Genomic DNA, 17,011 nt, shown 5'->3' on the forward strand with positions numbered 1-17,011 from the left:
TATATTTTTATTTATATTTGGTCAGGATATAACCATTACTGTAACTATAATACAATCTGCCTAGCTTTTTTTTTTTTTTTAAATATCCCTTCTCATCAGCTGAAAGTTTGTCTTTACCGTGCAGTAGGTGTGACCACAGGGCGTCATTCGCTGCAGTTGATTGGCGGTTTTGCGGCTGCGTCCGCATGGCAACCGCGAGCTGTGTACAAGAATTGAGGCAGAAAGGAGCCTTCCTGAAGCGCCAGCAGGCATTTCAACGTTCAAACACCTCTTCTCGTCTCCCTTCTTCGTCGATACTGTAGGATTTGGAGGCTGCAGACATTGCGGAGTGGCTTTAATGCGGCTTGTTGTTGGCGCAGACTGACAGGTGAGGAGTCGGCATGGATGCACGGTGGCGTGTCGTCTCGTGTCGCCTTGCACGATTTACCGCACCTAGGAGGGAAAATGAATTGACATTGCTTGCTTCTGTTTGTCCTGCGTGTGTGTGCGTGTTAGTGTGCGCTATGCGCTGTCATGCTCAAGTAAACAAGGTGTATGTCTGAGAGCAGATAAAGTGCTGAGGCTTTCAGGTTTGGGCCGCAGACCTGCTGTCACATCCAGGACCGGAGCGGGATGTTGTGTTCTGTGTGCAGGGAGGAACAGGGCGGTGTCACCGGCTGCTCTGCCTCCAGCACAGACGCCCGGAGGCTTCACTGCTCTCTCTCAGCCTTTTATTGCACTTAATGTGGACAGAGGGCGAGTGCATTATGCATAACGCAAAGCTTTTCGTGTCTTACTATAGCTACCTATATGTGATGTTCCCTTTATAGTCCCACCCTAAAGGACTTCATCCTTAGATATTTCTTTAGAGTATCATAGCAGAATTGTTCATCAAACTCACAAACACACTTTAAATCACTATTTTAGTATTATATAAAATACTAGAATTTGGTGATGCTGGGGTTAAAAAGTACCAGAGAGTAACTCATTTAAACCTTACTGTTGGGACAGGTAGAAACAAGCTGTTGTAGAAAGGTACTTTAGCAAATAAATTTAACACATCAGGTCAATGTTGCTATTGAGCAGAAGAGTAGACACGCTACAAGTTCCTGTAGGGATATTATGGTAATTGGTCCACACACAGTGTGTAAGCCAGGGGGCATCAGTGTGGAATAAAAGTCTGCATGAGTATTTGTCAATGTTTACATCATTAGCATTGATCTGAAACTGTTGAGCTGTCAGTGCACCCTCGCCTGTTGTTTCACACACATCTGCACCCACAGAATGATTGATAATTCTCTGTATTGACCTCTGTGTATCGAAGAATTAACAAATAACTCACCCATCAAGTTTCTTTAATCTAATAAGAAGCTTGTTTTTACTTTTTGCGCTGTTTATCAGCAGGATATCTAAAAATAAAGCTCAAACAGCACAAAAACTTGCATGCAGAACTTGCAGATTGCATGTTAATGATGATCTGAGATTTCTGCAATTCGAAAATGATTTTCTTTAAGCAATAACTACTGTAAGAGGTTCACACAAAGACTAAATTTTCACAAAATCTTTGTTTGTTCAACAAATTAATCTTTGTTTTTGGCTGCAACATCACGTAATGTAATGACAGTAGATAGCATTGCCCTTAAATAGTGGATATGTACAGGAATTTTAGAATGAAACTCTTTGAACCGAGGTTATAAACCATAAGAATAAGAAATTCAACATACCTGTCTACTACTCCCTCTCTCTGTATTCCAGCCAGCTATATAAGCTGCCACCACTGATCTGTAATCATGACAGCAGAGGAGACAATCAACATCAAGGAGCCAGAGGTGATCAAGCTGATCCTGGACTTCCTCAACTCCAGGAAGCTGCACATCAGCATGCTGGCCTTAGAGAAAGAGAGCGGTGTCATTAATGGACTGTACTCTGATGACATGCTCTTTCTCAGGTACAACAGTACAACAGACTCATATGACAAGCAAGAGAATATCAGAAACGGTTGATTAGACTTTACATTTGTAGGAGGCAGAGCTGCTCCAGAGACATGAGTATTGGTTAAAAGGTTCACTGGCTGCTTTCAACAGGCAACTGATCCTGGACGGCCAGTGGGAGGAGGTGATGCAGTTCATACAGCCTCTAGAGGGAATGGACAAGTTTGACAAGAAAAGGTGAGAGAAATAATGTGGGCCATTATTCCAACCTGATGTCTAAAATGATAACGTTTTCTTTTTTTTTTTTATCTAATTGATTTACATCAACCCTTTTCTGACCATAGCGCTCACTAGTGGGACAGAGTTTAAGGAATTGCAATTTGAGTGTGTTTTTTGAGTTTGAGAATTGTCAGATGCCTGCAGCTGCAAACTGTCTTAAACTGAGTACAGTTCGACTGCTTGTTTTCTGTATTCCAAATATAATATTCAGTACAGTGTTGATGGTGTTTTCCTTCACTGGCGAACAGTGAAGGAAAAGATTTACCAGTGTAGTGGGAGACTGGTAGCCTTAGGCGCTAAATGAGGTCAAGTCCCAGTACTGTACTGGCATGATTATGTCATACAACTCAGACAACCTCAGTTTCTCACCAACCACCAAATACTGAAACCAAATGAAGGGATTTTTAAACTCAGTTGTCTTATATAATGGAATAACAAGTTTTTCAAAATAATTAAATCCAGGAAACATCACCTGGATGGTTAATCATGTACTACAACATATATTTCTTTGTTTTCCAGGTTCCGCTACATCATTCTGAAGCAGAAGTTTTTGGAAGCTCTGTGTGTAAATAACGCCATGTCTGCTGCTGAAGACCCTCAGAATGTATGTATATATTCAATTAGAAAACTAGTGAGCATATGGGTAATCTGGGAAACCAAATATACTCAAAATGCCCTTGAAAATAGCAGCCTAATATCTCCCTGCTCCAATAAAGCTCATCAGTGGTCATTAGAAGAAGCCTCTGATTGATCCGGGATGATAAAACTGAAAATTCGGAAAACAGTGTAGATAATATTCAACTTTAATAATCCCAGAGAGAAACTGGTATTCCTATTGAGAAATACAAACAGGTCATATATACAGCATCTCACTTGAAGACATACCTTCTGGTTAAAGAACAATCTCTCTAAGCTCTTTTAAAAATTGCAAAGAGTGTTTCATAATGCTGTTATCCTCTGATTTTATCAGTGTTCCACAAATTTAAAAGTTCATAAAAGTTCAAAGCCATTTCTATTACAAAACAGCTTGTGACAAACCTTCAGAACCATCAGAAGTCTACTTTCTGCAGAGTAAAACAGCTTCTGAAATATCAAGGGGCATGTACCCTCTCCGCTTAAACCCCAAGTAAATAAAACTGTCAGATGGCTGAGTACAGCAGCTCCTTAAGCCAGCGTGAAGCAGGTTTCACAGTAGGTTTTACCGGCCGCTGTCTCTAAGGCCTTTTGAACATTGGCTGATATGCCTCATTGTTTTACATCACCAAACCAGTACCAGTGGGATTCTACAAAAACAGACAGCAGATTCAGAAAAAGCGTAATCACAGCCACATGCTGACAGATCCTCTGTAATTTTTTCTCTTTTTTTTTTTTACCATCTACAGCTGGAACTCACCATGCAGGAGGCAGTCAAGTGCCTCCACAGTCTGGAGGACTTCTGCCCGTCCAAGGAGGACTACAGCAAGCTGTGTCTTCTCCTCACCCTGCCTCGCCTCACCCACCACGCAGAGTTCAAAGACTGGAACCCGAGCACGGCACGTGTCCATTGCTTCGAGGAAGCCTGTGCTATGGTGGCTGAGTTCATCCCTGCGGACAGGAAGCTGAGCGAGGCAGGCTTTAGGGCGAGCGGAAACCGCCTCTTCCAGCTGCTCATTAAAGGGATCCTTTATGAGTGTTGCGTCGAGTTCTGTCAGGTAATGAGCCCCCTGAACACTGAAAGCATTACAAGGAAAATCCAGTGGCTGTTGATGTTGTCTCTAGAGATACTTGAAAATGATTTAAAATACTTTGTAATGCAAGCTACGTAACCTGTTTGCTGGCACAAACCCCCATCTGGTATTAGCTAACTGCCAACATCTAATGTGATGTAAATTTACTATTGGATTTCATCTGAATCTTAGAAGGTTTGCAGGATTGCATTCACCCTTGTATTCACTAGGTTTACACAAAAACTCAGCAATGTCAGCCTTGGCCTTAACATCACTTTCTGCGTATTCTAGAGTAAAGCAACTGGTGAGGAAATCACAGAGAGTGAGGTGTTGCTCGGCGTGGATTTGCTCTGCGGGAACGGCTGCGACGAACTGGACTTGTCGCTGCTATCCTGGCTGCAGAACCTCTCTCCAGATGCCTTCTCATGCGCCTTCCAGCAGAAGACCCTCAACATCCACGTGGACCGGCTGGTGAAGCCCAGCAAGGCGGGCCATGCCGACCTCCTGACTCCATTAATCAACCGTCTGTCTCCCTGCCCTAGCTCACCCTTCCGCCAGAGGCCTCATTCAGCTGACACATACATGTCCAGATCTCTCAATCCAGCTCTGGACGGCCTGTCCCACGGTCTGGCGGCGCAAGACAAGAGAGGCATGGAGGCGAACATGAAGTCGGCTCTCAGTCGGAGCCTGGTGGAGAATAATGTGCATCAGCAGGATGATTCACCTGAGAGGTAAGCTGGAGTCAACCTGGGAGAAATACATTGTGGTGTTAGTACTTGGAGTAACAGATAGGTGGAGTTTGACACCACGTGTGCTTCAATGACACTTCCATGCTGTAGGATACAAGTCCCATACCATTGTTTGACAAAACTGTAACATGCCTGTTTCACTGCATTGCTGTGTTGGTTTATATACCAAGTAATTTTTTTTCTTTCCCAAATCTTTATTACTCAGCTGTCTCCTGTAGCATCTGCAGCCTGTGGCATTAACCCCAGTAGTAGATCTTGTTGTATGGCACAATCTGTAGCTCTATTAATCCCATTAGCCCTACTTTAACAGAGACATATTGCCTTGTCTGTCATCTCCCACAGTGGTGCACTGCAGCTGACTGTTGATGGATGTAATGTAATGTAAGGCCTTCACCTAATGGCTCACAATTTAATAAGCTTTATGAAAATGAAAATCCTCCTGTTCTATTAAACTAGGTTGGTGCAGATAAAATAAGCTCAGTCTCTGGTCTCCATCACTCAGTTAGCCATTGATGCAGGCTCTGTGTTCGTGCCTGGCTCGGGACCTTAATAATTCCATCCTTCCTTTCCTTTCTTCTCAGTCAGTTTGTCGGCCCTTATAACTTTGTTAACTTAAAAAGGCTTTCTTTACTTTTTTGGCTCTAGCTAATACAGCACAGGCATAGTGCAAAACATGTATATGTGTGGTGAGAACAATCAGGAAGCAAGGCAAGATGTGTCTGAAGTCAATCAAAACGTTATAGGTGAGCTGACAGCTTGGGTTTACAGAGCTGCTGCAAATAAAATGTTGTGCTAACAAGTAATAGGTGGAGATGAGGCTCTGAGGCATCCAATTACAGGGCTACTGTAAATTGAGCAGTTCGTTAGCCTGTTGGATGTTGCCAGGTTCTCTCTGGCGCCACCTGCTGTAGGCAACTAATGCGCACAGATGGTAGATCATACATCACATACTATGTTGTATGATCAAGTTCAAGAGTGTGTCAGCTTAAACGGGAATTTTCACTGAATTGCATATGTAAAAACTGAATATGTAAATTTTCTTGAAGTATTGTGGCTTTTACATTTTTACCTTGTTTTTGTTTTTTACTAAGTGATAGCACTGTGTCACAAAATTTAGACCCCTCAGTACTACTGTCTCTTTCCTTGTTACACACTATAATCCTTGAGTTAAACATATGCAAACTGTTGTTTTTTTGCATTGTATTGTTAACTTTTTTTTTACTTCTCCTCAGATTAGTTTGATTTAAAAAGCATTTTCTGTGACTTGACACAGGAAGCACCCACAAAGGCTGGATGGTCCCAGCACCACACGCACACCTCTGACCCCTGGAAAAGATGGTGGGCCACCCTGCAACACAGAAACAAATGAGGTAATAAAAACTGTAAATTATATATTAGCAGTGCCGCAGTACATACATTATAGACCTTACATAGGCCATAGATTGATCATTAGCACAAAGACACTTTTTATAGGGAGGAGTGGTTTGTCTCACCTTTGGTTGCTCAGGCTGAATTGGTTTCATAACTTGTGAAGACTGTAAAAAGAAATGGTTAGGGCTGTCTGTCTGGTCACTCGAGTCAAAGTCACAGTGAGATTTTCAGTCTGTATTGCACCACAATCGTTAATCCACATTTAAGAGACTGAGAATAGATTCCCCCTGAACCCCTGAACTGCCTTGCCTCTATACCTCCACTGCCTCATAAATCCTTCCCCACTTCACTACCATACCTTTCCAAAGGACACTCACACCCTGCTGACCCTGTCCCATTGAAGGGGGTGGAGGTCATGGACACTGAAGGCAGATAATCTGGTTTGATGTGCGGTCACACCTGAGATGGCCTGCTGTTTCCATCATCGCTCATCTTTATGCATCGCAGGTCTCATCTAGAAGAGCAAAGTCACTTGAGATTGGATTGTGTGTGTGTGCGCGCACATGTGTGTGAGGAAAATAGTGAGAGAGAATATACTGTAGACGCTTTGGATATGATTAGGTCCTTGAAAACTTTTTATGGGATGGATGATGGAGGATGAGGCCCTGGGAGTTGAAGAGTTGTCTGTAGTGGCTCTTGAGGGAGAGTTTGTCTGTTATAATCTGGTGCATGTGTGTGTGTGTTGTAGCAATAAGCACTGTCAAGCTTTGAAGCAGAGATTACTCAGAAGTAATAATAAATATTCTATCATTCAGGCTACAGGGCCTGTTCATGTACAATAAATACTCTGCATAACATTTTTAAAATGTTTTTCATGTTGTCTTACTGTGTGTGTGTGTGCATGTATGTGTTTGTCCAGCGCGGTGACTCTGCAGAGTACATACAGGAGTTTTACAGGCAGCGACTTCGTGTGCAGCAACATCTGGAGCAGAAGCAGCAGCAGAGGCAGCTTTACCAGCAGATGTTGCTCGAGGGAGGGGTGAAGCCACAGGATGGAGCCCAACACAACCTCACTGAGACCTTCCTGAGCAGGTGAGGAAGTCGTACTAAAAGCAGTGGCTTAGCGAATTCAAACGCAATCTCAGTGCCTCAAGAGAAACTCTCTTTGTCTAGATCCATTCAGAAGTTGGAGGAGATGAACTTGGGCATTGACCACAAAGGAGATGAGGTGATGACACATCTGGGCCAGCAGTGGAACGGACTGATGGGGAACAGTAGCACCTCTAGTCCCAGGACTACCAACACTCCAGATACAGGGCTGCCAAGGGACAAGCCGGGAGGCGCGAGCAGCAGCACCCCTTTAAGGACCGGGAGCCACGGCTTGCCCTCCCTCAGCGAGTCTCCAGTTCCTACTAGTCATAGGTAAGAGTCTGTCAAATGTCTGGCTATCAGCTATTACAGAAACACCATCATCATAAGAACAAGTCTCTTATTGTTCCTAAAAAATGATCGCATTTAATATTGCTCAGTCAATATATAACATTTGTTTCTTGTGTTGCTCTGCAGATTAAAAAATTAAGTTTTCGATAACGACAGAATTTGCATTTGAAACTGAACCCTCTGTGAAAGAGACCCATGAGAAATGTCATGTGTCATGTTGTCAGATTCTTTTCTCTTCTCAAGAAGATACTAATTAACAATGAATCTGTGTATTGCTTTATGTGTACGCATGCGTTGCGAATACCAGTGCTGAGAGGATCAGAGCGTCTTGTCCCACAGTGCAAGAGGATTCTGGCTGCTCTGCAACACGTAACACACAAGAGGTAAACCAAACTGCCAACAAACCAATCTAGGACAGACCTCAGACAGTCTCTGTTCCATTTTGCTTGCTGTTCCACATTATTACAGTCTCAGTATAGCAAAACATTGTGCTGTCCAAAATGGTTAAAAATAAATTCTAAAATGTATTTACAGAGATGACATGAATGTAATGTAAAAATCTCAGATGACAGATCATAGATCATATTTCTATCTTTTTTTTTTTCGGATCTTCTTGTACAGCCGGGTAAGTCCAAAACTCAGTTTGTTAAGGTCAGCCAGCTCGAGGACACGCAGGCAGTACGTGCAGTGGCCTTCCACCCCTCAGGAGCGCTCTATGCTGTTGGCTCCAACTCAAAAACCCTGAGAGTCTGTGCCTATCCAGAAACCCTGTCCACCAGGTAAGGAGTCATTCTGTGTACAATGTCAAACCATAGCACACTCCTACAACATGATAAATTCTTTATGATATTTGCATTGTAATGGCAGAGGACGACATAAAAAGTTTCACTAAAGTTTATTAATTCATGGCAAGAATTAATTCATAGTGACATCACTCATTATTATATATGTCAACATATATGTTACAGGGAATTTGATTAGACACAACTCAGAATCATGGCTGAAATAAAATGCCTGAGCTTGATCAGAAAGAAAAGTTTTTGACCAAAGAATGCTGAATGTTGAGAGAAGTGTTAGGTCAATGTACGAAGGCAACGGGACTTGCCTGAGGTTTCACCTCTCATCTGAAAGGCTTCTTCAGTTCTATACCAACTGGTGGGGAATCCAAGCATTTACCTTCCCATGGTGTTGTTAACACCTCAAGAGTCTTTGTGGTCACACGTGAGTTGTTGAACCCACTCTGCCGTAGTGGGTGGCCCACGACACCACTTATCAGCCACTTTCAATCCAGTTTTGGGATCCCTCCCCAAGCAGCTTAACACCCATTCACTCTAGGACTTGTGACCCTAAGGACCTACAATGATGCCACGTGAGGGTGGGGCGACGACTCACTTATGACCTCAACGACTCTCAAGGTGTTAACGAACCCGCGAGAAGATAAATACTTGGATTCCCCACCAGTCAGCTGGAACTTAGGAAGCCTTTCGGATGAGAGGTGAAACATCTTCAGGGGCCTCAAGCCTTCGTATAGCACTTAGAAAGGAAAAAAAAAAGTGGCAATTTACTCCACAACCAGTGCATTGCATTTTAGAGTACTTGAATCTTAGTGCCTTCCTGCACACCTGTGAATGTGTTCCTGTTGTATTTTCTTGGCTCGTTCAGTGGTTCTGGTGCAGTTAAACAGCCAGTTGTGCGATTCAGGAGGAACAAACACCACAAGGGCTCAATCTACTGTGTCGCCTGGAGCCACTGTGGACAGCTGCTGGCCACCGGCTCCAATGATAAATACGTCAAAGTCCTGCCTTTCAATCCAGAAACCTGCAATGCCACGGGTAGCATTTTATGTGTTTTAGTTGTGCTTCAAAAAAAAATCAGAGAACAAGTAAAATACAAATTGAAGGAGAATAATTGATCATTGTGTACCTGTGGTTCAGGCCCAGACCTGGAGTTCAGCATGCATGATGGTACCATCAGGGACTTGGCCTTCCTGGAGGGCCCTGAGAGCGGAGGATCCATCTTGATCAGTGCCGGGGCTGGAGACTGCAACATTTACACAACAGATTGTCAGAGAGGACAGGGCCTTCATGCCCTTAGTGGACACACAGGTACAATAAAGAAACAGTCCTGAGGGAACTCTGGGGGTTTTAAATCAGATGTATTACAGATGTAGTACATCTGTAAACCGTCACATACATAGACATTATTTTTTTTTCTTCATTGTTCCCTAATGAGAAACCAGTGAAATATTAGGAACAGTACCATAACATAGTTACATTGTAATCACATAATCTGAGCTTGTAAACACAACAACTGTGTGTGTCATGTATTTAAGACTTAACTTTTGTTTGAACAGGTCACATTCTGACTTTGTTCACATGGGGAGGGTGGATGATCGCCTCTGGCTCGCAGGACAAGACAGTCCGTTTCTGGGACCTGCGAGTGCCCAGCTGTGTCCGGGTGGTGGGCACAACTCTGCACGGCTCAGGTGAGTCACATCGTGGCTCTCATTAGAGCTGATCCATCGTTCGTCTGCAAATCACATGTACCACACCACTACAGGTCGGTAGGTTATTACAATTAATACCCACAAGGCTACAACACACAATGAACCATTGACTGAACATAATTTTAGTCAATTCTGAAGTTATTGTTCCTAAATAATAATAATAAAAAAAACTAAATATGCATCCAGTATTTATTAAAATACATAGTGACAGATAATAATAAGAAGAAGAAGAAGAAGAAGAAAGGTAAGATTTTTTTTTCCAAATCAGATACACATATTAGTTTATTAGAAAAAAATGTTTTAAAATGCCATATTTTATTACTGGATCCAAAGGTCATATCTACACCCAAAACTGATCTCTTGTAAAAAAAATCTCTCTTCAATCTCTCTTCATGTCTCTTCAATTAGATAAACCAGTCCCTAGTTCTAATTTTTCATTACTTTAAATCTTGGCAGGCATTTTTATGTGGCACCAAATCAAAGCAAAGATGTTACTTGTAACCGCTCTGTGTCACACAGGAAGTGCAGTTGCGTCAGTGGCAGTGGATCCCAGCGGCCGCCTGCTGGCCACCGGCCAGGAGGACAGTACCTGCATGTTGTATGACATCAGAGGAGGCCGCATAGTCCAGACATACCGTCCCCATGGCAGTGACATTCGCTCAGTGCGCTTCTCACCTGGAGCCCATCATCTGCTGACTGGCTCCTATGACAACAAAATCATCATCAGTGACCTGCAAGGTAGCATGATGGAGAGAAAGAACAAAAAAAAAACAAAAAAAAACACACACACACACACAGACAAAAACACTTAACACAAGGGGTTAAAAACAATAATTAATTTGCAGTAAATTTCTGATTATAAAACCCAGTTTAAAAAGGTTAAACTTGATGGTGATCAGATCGTGTTTCACCTTACTGTTGAAAGAGTCACTTGCTAATATTTAATAATTTGGCTGCACATTAAGGCGACACGGTGCTATCAGTGCCTGCTGGTGCTGCCCTTTTGTGATTTTTTTTTTTTTTTTTTTTTTTCTCTGACCTCAGGTGACCTCACAAAGCCCCTCCCTCAAACAGTGGCAGGGGAACACTGGGACAAGGTGATCCAGAGCAGGTGGCACCCCCATGACCGGACCTTCCTCTCCTCGTCTGCAGATCGGACTGTCGTCCTCTGGGCTCCTGGCCCCTGAGAGCCCCACAAGAGAAACACTGAGCAGCAGCAAGCACAAGAACACAATGTCCACATACAGTACATCCTAGAATGGGATCATTTACAGTTGCAGGGTGTGTGTGTGTGTGTTTGTGTGCGTACATATCGTGAGCATCACGTTATTCATGTGTTGCTCAGTTTAAATTTAATGGTGTGTGTGTGTGTGTATAAAAATAATTGTATGATACATTTTTGAAGCAGAAAATCCAGTCACTAAAATTGACAGTCTACACTTGGTTGTGTGTGTATGTTTGAATACTACTGTATATGTCTTTGTGAGAATGTAAAAGTGTGTGTAAGCTAACATGGCTAACATTCTGGAAATACGCACGTGTGTATTTGGTTTTGCAGTTTTAGTGTAATTAAAGTTAAAGGAAAATAAGAACATTTCGCAAATGCCATAAAAAGAAGAAACAAGAATATTTTAGTGTTTTGATTTGGAGTCAATGTGAGGTTAAATACGTAAACATTTAGGGTGTGAGTTTGCCTAATACCTTTCTGCGTTTTGGCTTTGTACGTAGAGCATCACAATTAAATTGCTAAGACATAGTGAGATTATAGAGATGACTGGTGGTGCCTGTATTGACATGAGGCATGAGAAAGTTCACTGCAAGCACACTTTCAAGTTAGTTTAGTTATTTTCTCAAAATGCCAAACTTCACACAAGTCAGCCACAGTCAGAGCCTGAAGGTCAGTTCAGAAGAGACGTTAGACTCAACGTTGTGGAAAGAAGCCACGTTTGGTTATGCATATCATAATGTGCCTTTTTGTAACATTTGTAGAGGTTTTTGGATACTCAGATTAGTTAAGAGATTTATTTATTTATTTATTTATTCATTCATTTGCAGCTTTGTCTTATTTGTCCATATGCCTTGTCATGTCTAAATTATTATAATGGCACTGTAATGGGAAAGCGATCACCCGCTGGTTTTTTGTGAACACCTGTATAAATTGCCAAAGTGGTTTTTTTCAGTCAACGCTTTACACAAAGTTTAAAAACGGTTTGGAATTTGGAATTTTTTTAAATATGTCTCAAATATTTTAATTTCAGGCTAAATAGATAAATTGCAACATAAGAATAAGTATGTGTTTGGAATATATTGCAACCAGACAGCCTCAGGATGACTGAGTGATGTGATCACTGAGCATTGATCTCTCAATGAGAGAAACTGTTGGCAGGTTAAGACAATGGTAATGATGCACTTTAAAGATAGGAAGGCTGCTAGTCTGCACAGAGTGGTCACATTTTTTCCTTTTTTAATTTTTTTTAAACAAATAAAGATCTGATTTTATTTTCTTTACTAGGCATCTACACAGAAACCACAGATAGAAGAAGGTATGGGGGAGATTATATGTCATGGCTCATATTATGCATTCTATTTTCAATGATCTTTGGCTCACAGTGGCAAATTCAGCACCGTCTACCTGTGTGTTTTTGAAACAAAGTTTGTGCACACAAATGTGTAATGATGGAACTGCGCAGGGGTTCGTGGGAGTTCAAACTGTAAAACAATAAAATCACTGTCTAATACCACAAGTTGTTCTTGCTTTTGAATAAAGAAAGGTATTTTTAAGTTAAACTTTGTAGCCATCACACTGTTCTTTAATGTGTTGAGTCGTGTGTGTACTTTCTGTTTTACGCAATTACCTGTGTTGCCAGGAGGACTGCCAATGTCTGTCCTGCATGCTCCCATCGCTGGCATGGGTAAGCTGTGGGGGGGTGGGACATGGTCATGACCTTTTACAGAAAAGAATCTCATGATGCACTGACCTGATCAGCTATTTTCGAGAAAACATGGAAAAAATAACAGAAGAAGAAAGAAGGAGCAGAAAAAGAAGTCACGCAGGAGCCGAAGAAATGGGGCAAGAGTAAGGCTTTAGAGAGACAGAGAGGGTGTGAAATGGGCTGGTGGGGAGAGGTAACTGCGGAGAACAGAGTAAGAGGGGGGGGGGGGGGGGGGGGGGGGGATTACCGTCACTCACATGCTGCGCTCGATCATTCCCTCTTTTGTGAGATGGACAATGGGAGCCAGGGGTTCAGGGCTTAAAAAGGATACGCACACTGTTACAGACAGCAATCCTGGAGAGACACCAGCCAACCCAGAGGTATCAGAAAAAAAAAACTTGGAATCACACAGAACCGGTGTTTACTGTCAGGAAGATACTACTTTCTTTGAAGTTTTAAAAGGCAAATCAACATCTAAAAACCTGTTTTTGGAGACAACAAGGACTGCAAAGTCAAAGGGAGAGATGAAGTGGAGATCTAAATATGCTTCTCTTACTGGAGAAATGATCTGCACAACTAAGCCTGGGACCCAGTTGTTCACGTTGCTTGACAAAAATGAGCAATATTGTGAGACGCATCTAGGATTCCGATGTATATGTCCACTTTGGATGTGCTTTTGGAACTTGGTGGGTTTTCACAAGCTACAGTAAGGAACACAGGAGTTGAAATCAGTGTATGAAATCACTGGTTTGCTGGCTGGATGACAGAGTAACAGTGCTGACAGTTCAGTTGTTCAGTATTGGAAGATTAGTTTGTGGTTGAAGGGGAATTAGTGGTGGACAAAGGCTCTGAACTGCCAGATAGGCAAGCTTATTGTCGTGCAGTGGTTTGAGTCAAGTGCTTTGCTGGCTGTGACGAATTTGACAGCGTTTCGAAGAATGCTTCGGTTACTTGTGTGCCATTTGTATTAAAATGCTTCAGGAAGATCATCTGCTCATCTTTCTAAGACAAGAAACTTCTTTAAAAAGTCATGTTTTGAAAGACTGAGCATTTCCCTTGGTGGTGGTCATATTGTTTTGAAGTCTTGAACAAAAAGTAAAGATCTGATACATTTATTGTGTTTTCCAAAACCTAAGTGAGCATCTTCATACAAACCTGGCACAAAGCACAAGAAGGCTGCAGGTATGCATTCGTCAGTGGAGCTATCATAGGCATCTACCATCACAGGTGTTTGGCCCTGTAGCACATTCAAGGAGTTTAACATTGTAAGCTCTGGCCTGTAATGACTGACCATGGGTAAATCACTGAGTATGAGGTCTAAATTCTGCACCTTTTTCCCCTCTGTGTCCTCTTTTCCCTGACCAGTTGCTGAATGTTTAGGAGGACAGCGGTTCCCCCGGCTTCTCCACGATGCTGTATACCCTAGCAGGAGGAGGCACACTCTGCGGTGTGGCCGCCCTCGTGCTTCTCATCGTTTCTACAGCGACGGACTTTTGGATGCAGTATCGATACTCTGGGAGCTCAGCCAATCAGGGGCTTTGGAGATTCTGCATTAACCACAAGTGCCATGCCCACACCATAACTGTAGGTGAGTGCTCCAGAAGAAGGACATTCCCATTAACCCCACTACAGCTGCCACTATTTGATATTTTGTGCTGATATCTTTAAGTCTAGCTAGTTCCAGTATTACAAATGCCCAGTTGTGTGTTTCTGTGTGTTTTCAGTTACATGTCAACAAATTCTAATCATAACAACATATTCATTTATATATTCTGATCAAATCCAATGTCCTGCACAAAGAATATGAAATCAGATGGTAACAAACTGCACAGCCAAATTGTCAGCAAACTGGTCTATTCAGAAAACAAACCTACAGGTAATTTCTGCAAGCCAAAGCACATGACACCAAATATCCACAAAAACCTACTGGCGACATCACTTAGGTTGTGGAAAGATCAAACAGTCTCATTCATTTTATGGATGGAAAGAACACTTACTAAAACTATACCAACAGTGTTTCTGTTGAGAAAACTTTTCAAATAGCGTCAGCAACACACTGTGGAGAAACTCTGAGTGGTGAGAATGAAAAAGGTTCACACTGGCAAAAAAAAAACAAATTAATGTAAACATAAAAACACCAGCACGCAAACCAACATATCAGTATTTCTGCCAAATTCACCATTTGTGTAAAAGTAGGCCAAAGTGTGAGTATGTGTTGATGTATATGGAGTCCTTATCTTTCTGTGTCCAGCTTTCTGGGATGCCACCCGGGCCTTCATGTTACTGGCGGTGCTGAGCTGTTTCGCTGGCGTTGTGCTCGGCCTCAGCGCCTTCACGAATGGCACCAAGAACAGGAGGGTCCGAACAGGCGGCATCGCCCTGGTCCTGTCAGGTAACACACAGAATGTCAGTGTGAGCTGGTGGTCAGAGAAACTGCCCATTGAATTTATCCTGTAGGTTTGCTCCCTGTTATAAATTCATCAGATTATAACCTCGACTCAACTCTTTCACTCACATTTAGCATTTTCAAGTTAACTCATCAGTCAGCTTGTAGATCAGCACTGGTGCCATTTGTTGAAAGGTTAAATGAGCTGAGAAGTGAACAAATTGCATGATTGCTTGGGTCAAATATAGGAAGGACTCAGAAAATGTGTAGTTTTTTTCTTCTTTGTATCTTTACTCCCCCCTCATTTTTGTATATTCTCAGGTTTCCTTGCTCTGCTAGCTTTGGCTATTTACACTGGTGTGACTGTCACTTTCTTTGGCAAACGCTTCTTGGACTGGCGCTTCTCCTGGTCCTACATCATTGGCTGGGTGGCCATCATTCTGGCTTTTGCAGCAGGTATTTATTGTATTTTTATTTTTATTATTATTATTTGAAATTTTAGGAGCAAGTTATGTGAATTTCAAGGGTCGCAGCTACTGTCAGCAGACTTCAAGTAAGTTGTATCAAATCTGTAACAAAGCTCAATGATCCACTCTTCTAGAGTGTTTTCTCTTTCTTAACAGCAATCATGATAGTAAAGGTGTGTGCACGTCATTTAAAAATTAAACTTCATTTACCATGTTTGGGGATTATTGTATGTCATTTTATGAAAATAAAGACTTGTTATTTTCTTTTAGGTGTGTTTCAGCTCTGTGCTTACCAGAGGACCACTGCAGAACCTGCTCCCTCAAATAACCAGGACAGCTGAACAAGATGAACACGCTGATTAGCTCCAAGGACTGTTGCCAGGGAAGTTGCAGCTGTTGTTGAGCACCTAGAATGGAATAAATAGAAATCATAGAATTCTGGTGTGGTTTCACTGCAAAACTGTTCTACTAACAATATATATATTTTTTTAATCTTAAACCCAACATTTAGAAAATATCTTACCTTTTGGTTATTGGACGATCAGATAATTTGACACCATGTGTTGGTTGGCAGAGGTTCTCACAGATTGTCCACTAGATGGTAGTCTTAAGCCACATATAGGAGGCACAACACACCACTGCCCACTGCTGGAAAATGAGGGCCTGTCTCACTGTGTGCCTCCCTGTTTGGTAAAACGAAACCAGGTAACCCACTGAAAATTCTACCTGTGTGGTCTTTTAAAGCTGCGTACTTGTTGGCTCTCTTAACCCTGGATTTACCAAACCCTGCCGTGACCGCATTAACATGAATCAGGAAGGATTTCGCCCAAATAACCCAAATCTGCATTTAATAGGATATAAAACAATTTATCCTTGAGGGGAATTTAGGTTATTACAGACTCAAACAGCATTATTGTCACTTAAGACACACAATCTAAGCACACCAGTAGCATAAAGAGAAACTAGAGAAATGGTGTGTATGTGATAGTGTAACATTTAGAAGGGCCTTGTCAAAGGCAACTGGATTTCTTCAGTTCAGAACAGTTTCATGGAATGGCAAGTCTATTTTACTCTGATTTTGAACTGGACGATAGAATTTTTCAAAGGTAACAGTGCAACAGTAAAATATCCAAAGTCTGGCTCGCAGTGAGCATTCCCTCAGTCTGTAGTTTAGATATTTAAGAACCTCACAGACTTCAGTCCAACCATGAACAATTTCTACCATAAAAATTCCAGATTATTCTCGTCCTTATTTCACTGAATG

At 42.1% G+C, this 17,011-nt stretch overlaps 2 protein-coding genes across 2 annotated transcripts; both read left to right on the plus strand.

Moving 5' to 3' along the window:
* The first annotated feature begins 1,769 nt into the window (after positions 1 to 1,769).
* On the plus strand, positions 1,770 to 11,148 carry LOC121183354 (WD repeat-containing protein 47-like). The gene is made up of 14 exons (XM_041040394.1): positions 1,770 to 1,927; positions 2,064 to 2,147; positions 2,709 to 2,793; positions 3,572 to 3,880; positions 4,187 to 4,626; positions 5,918 to 6,014; positions 6,935 to 7,107; positions 7,189 to 7,420; positions 8,035 to 8,234; positions 9,118 to 9,287; positions 9,390 to 9,560; positions 9,809 to 9,940; positions 10,481 to 10,699; positions 11,006 to 11,148. Exons 1-14 carry the CDS (start codon positions 1,770 to 1,772, stop codon positions 11,146 to 11,148), a joined length of 2,613 nt encoding a protein of 870 aa, XP_040896328.1.
* A 2,003-nt stretch (positions 11,149 to 13,151) lies between these two features.
* Positions 13,152 to 16,164, plus strand: lim2.2 (lens intrinsic membrane protein 2.2). Its single transcript, XM_041040704.1, is given in 5 exon segments — positions 13,152 to 13,274; positions 14,260 to 14,482; positions 15,146 to 15,286; positions 15,602 to 15,736; positions 16,018 to 16,164. Coding segments are annotated over 5 exon segments (693 nt in total). The 3' UTR covers positions 16,089 to 16,164.
* Positions 16,165 to 17,011: the final 847 nt, after the last annotated feature.

The sequence above is a fragment of the Toxotes jaculatrix genome, chromosome 6 (genome assembly GCF_017976425.1).
Source record: "Toxotes jaculatrix isolate fToxJac2 chromosome 6, fToxJac2.pri, whole genome shotgun sequence".
NCBI classification, from domain to species: domain Eukaryota; kingdom Metazoa; phylum Chordata; class Actinopteri; family Toxotidae; genus Toxotes; species Toxotes jaculatrix.

Excerpts from the sequence above, each read along its gene's own strand:
- LOC121183354 (XM_041040394.1), top strand. The coding sequence starts at position 1,770 with ATGACAGCAGAGGAGACAATCAACATCAAGGAGCCAGAGGTGATCAAG. Across the intron at positions 7,108-7,188 it reads ACTGAGACCTTCCTGAGCAG|ATCCATTCAGAAGTTGGAGG; the intron begins GTGAGGAAGTCG and ends CTCTTTGTCTAG. Across the intron at positions 9,561-9,808 it reads TGCCCTTAGTGGACACACAG|GTCACATTCTGACTTTGTTC; the intron begins GTACAATAAAGA and ends TTGTTTGAACAG.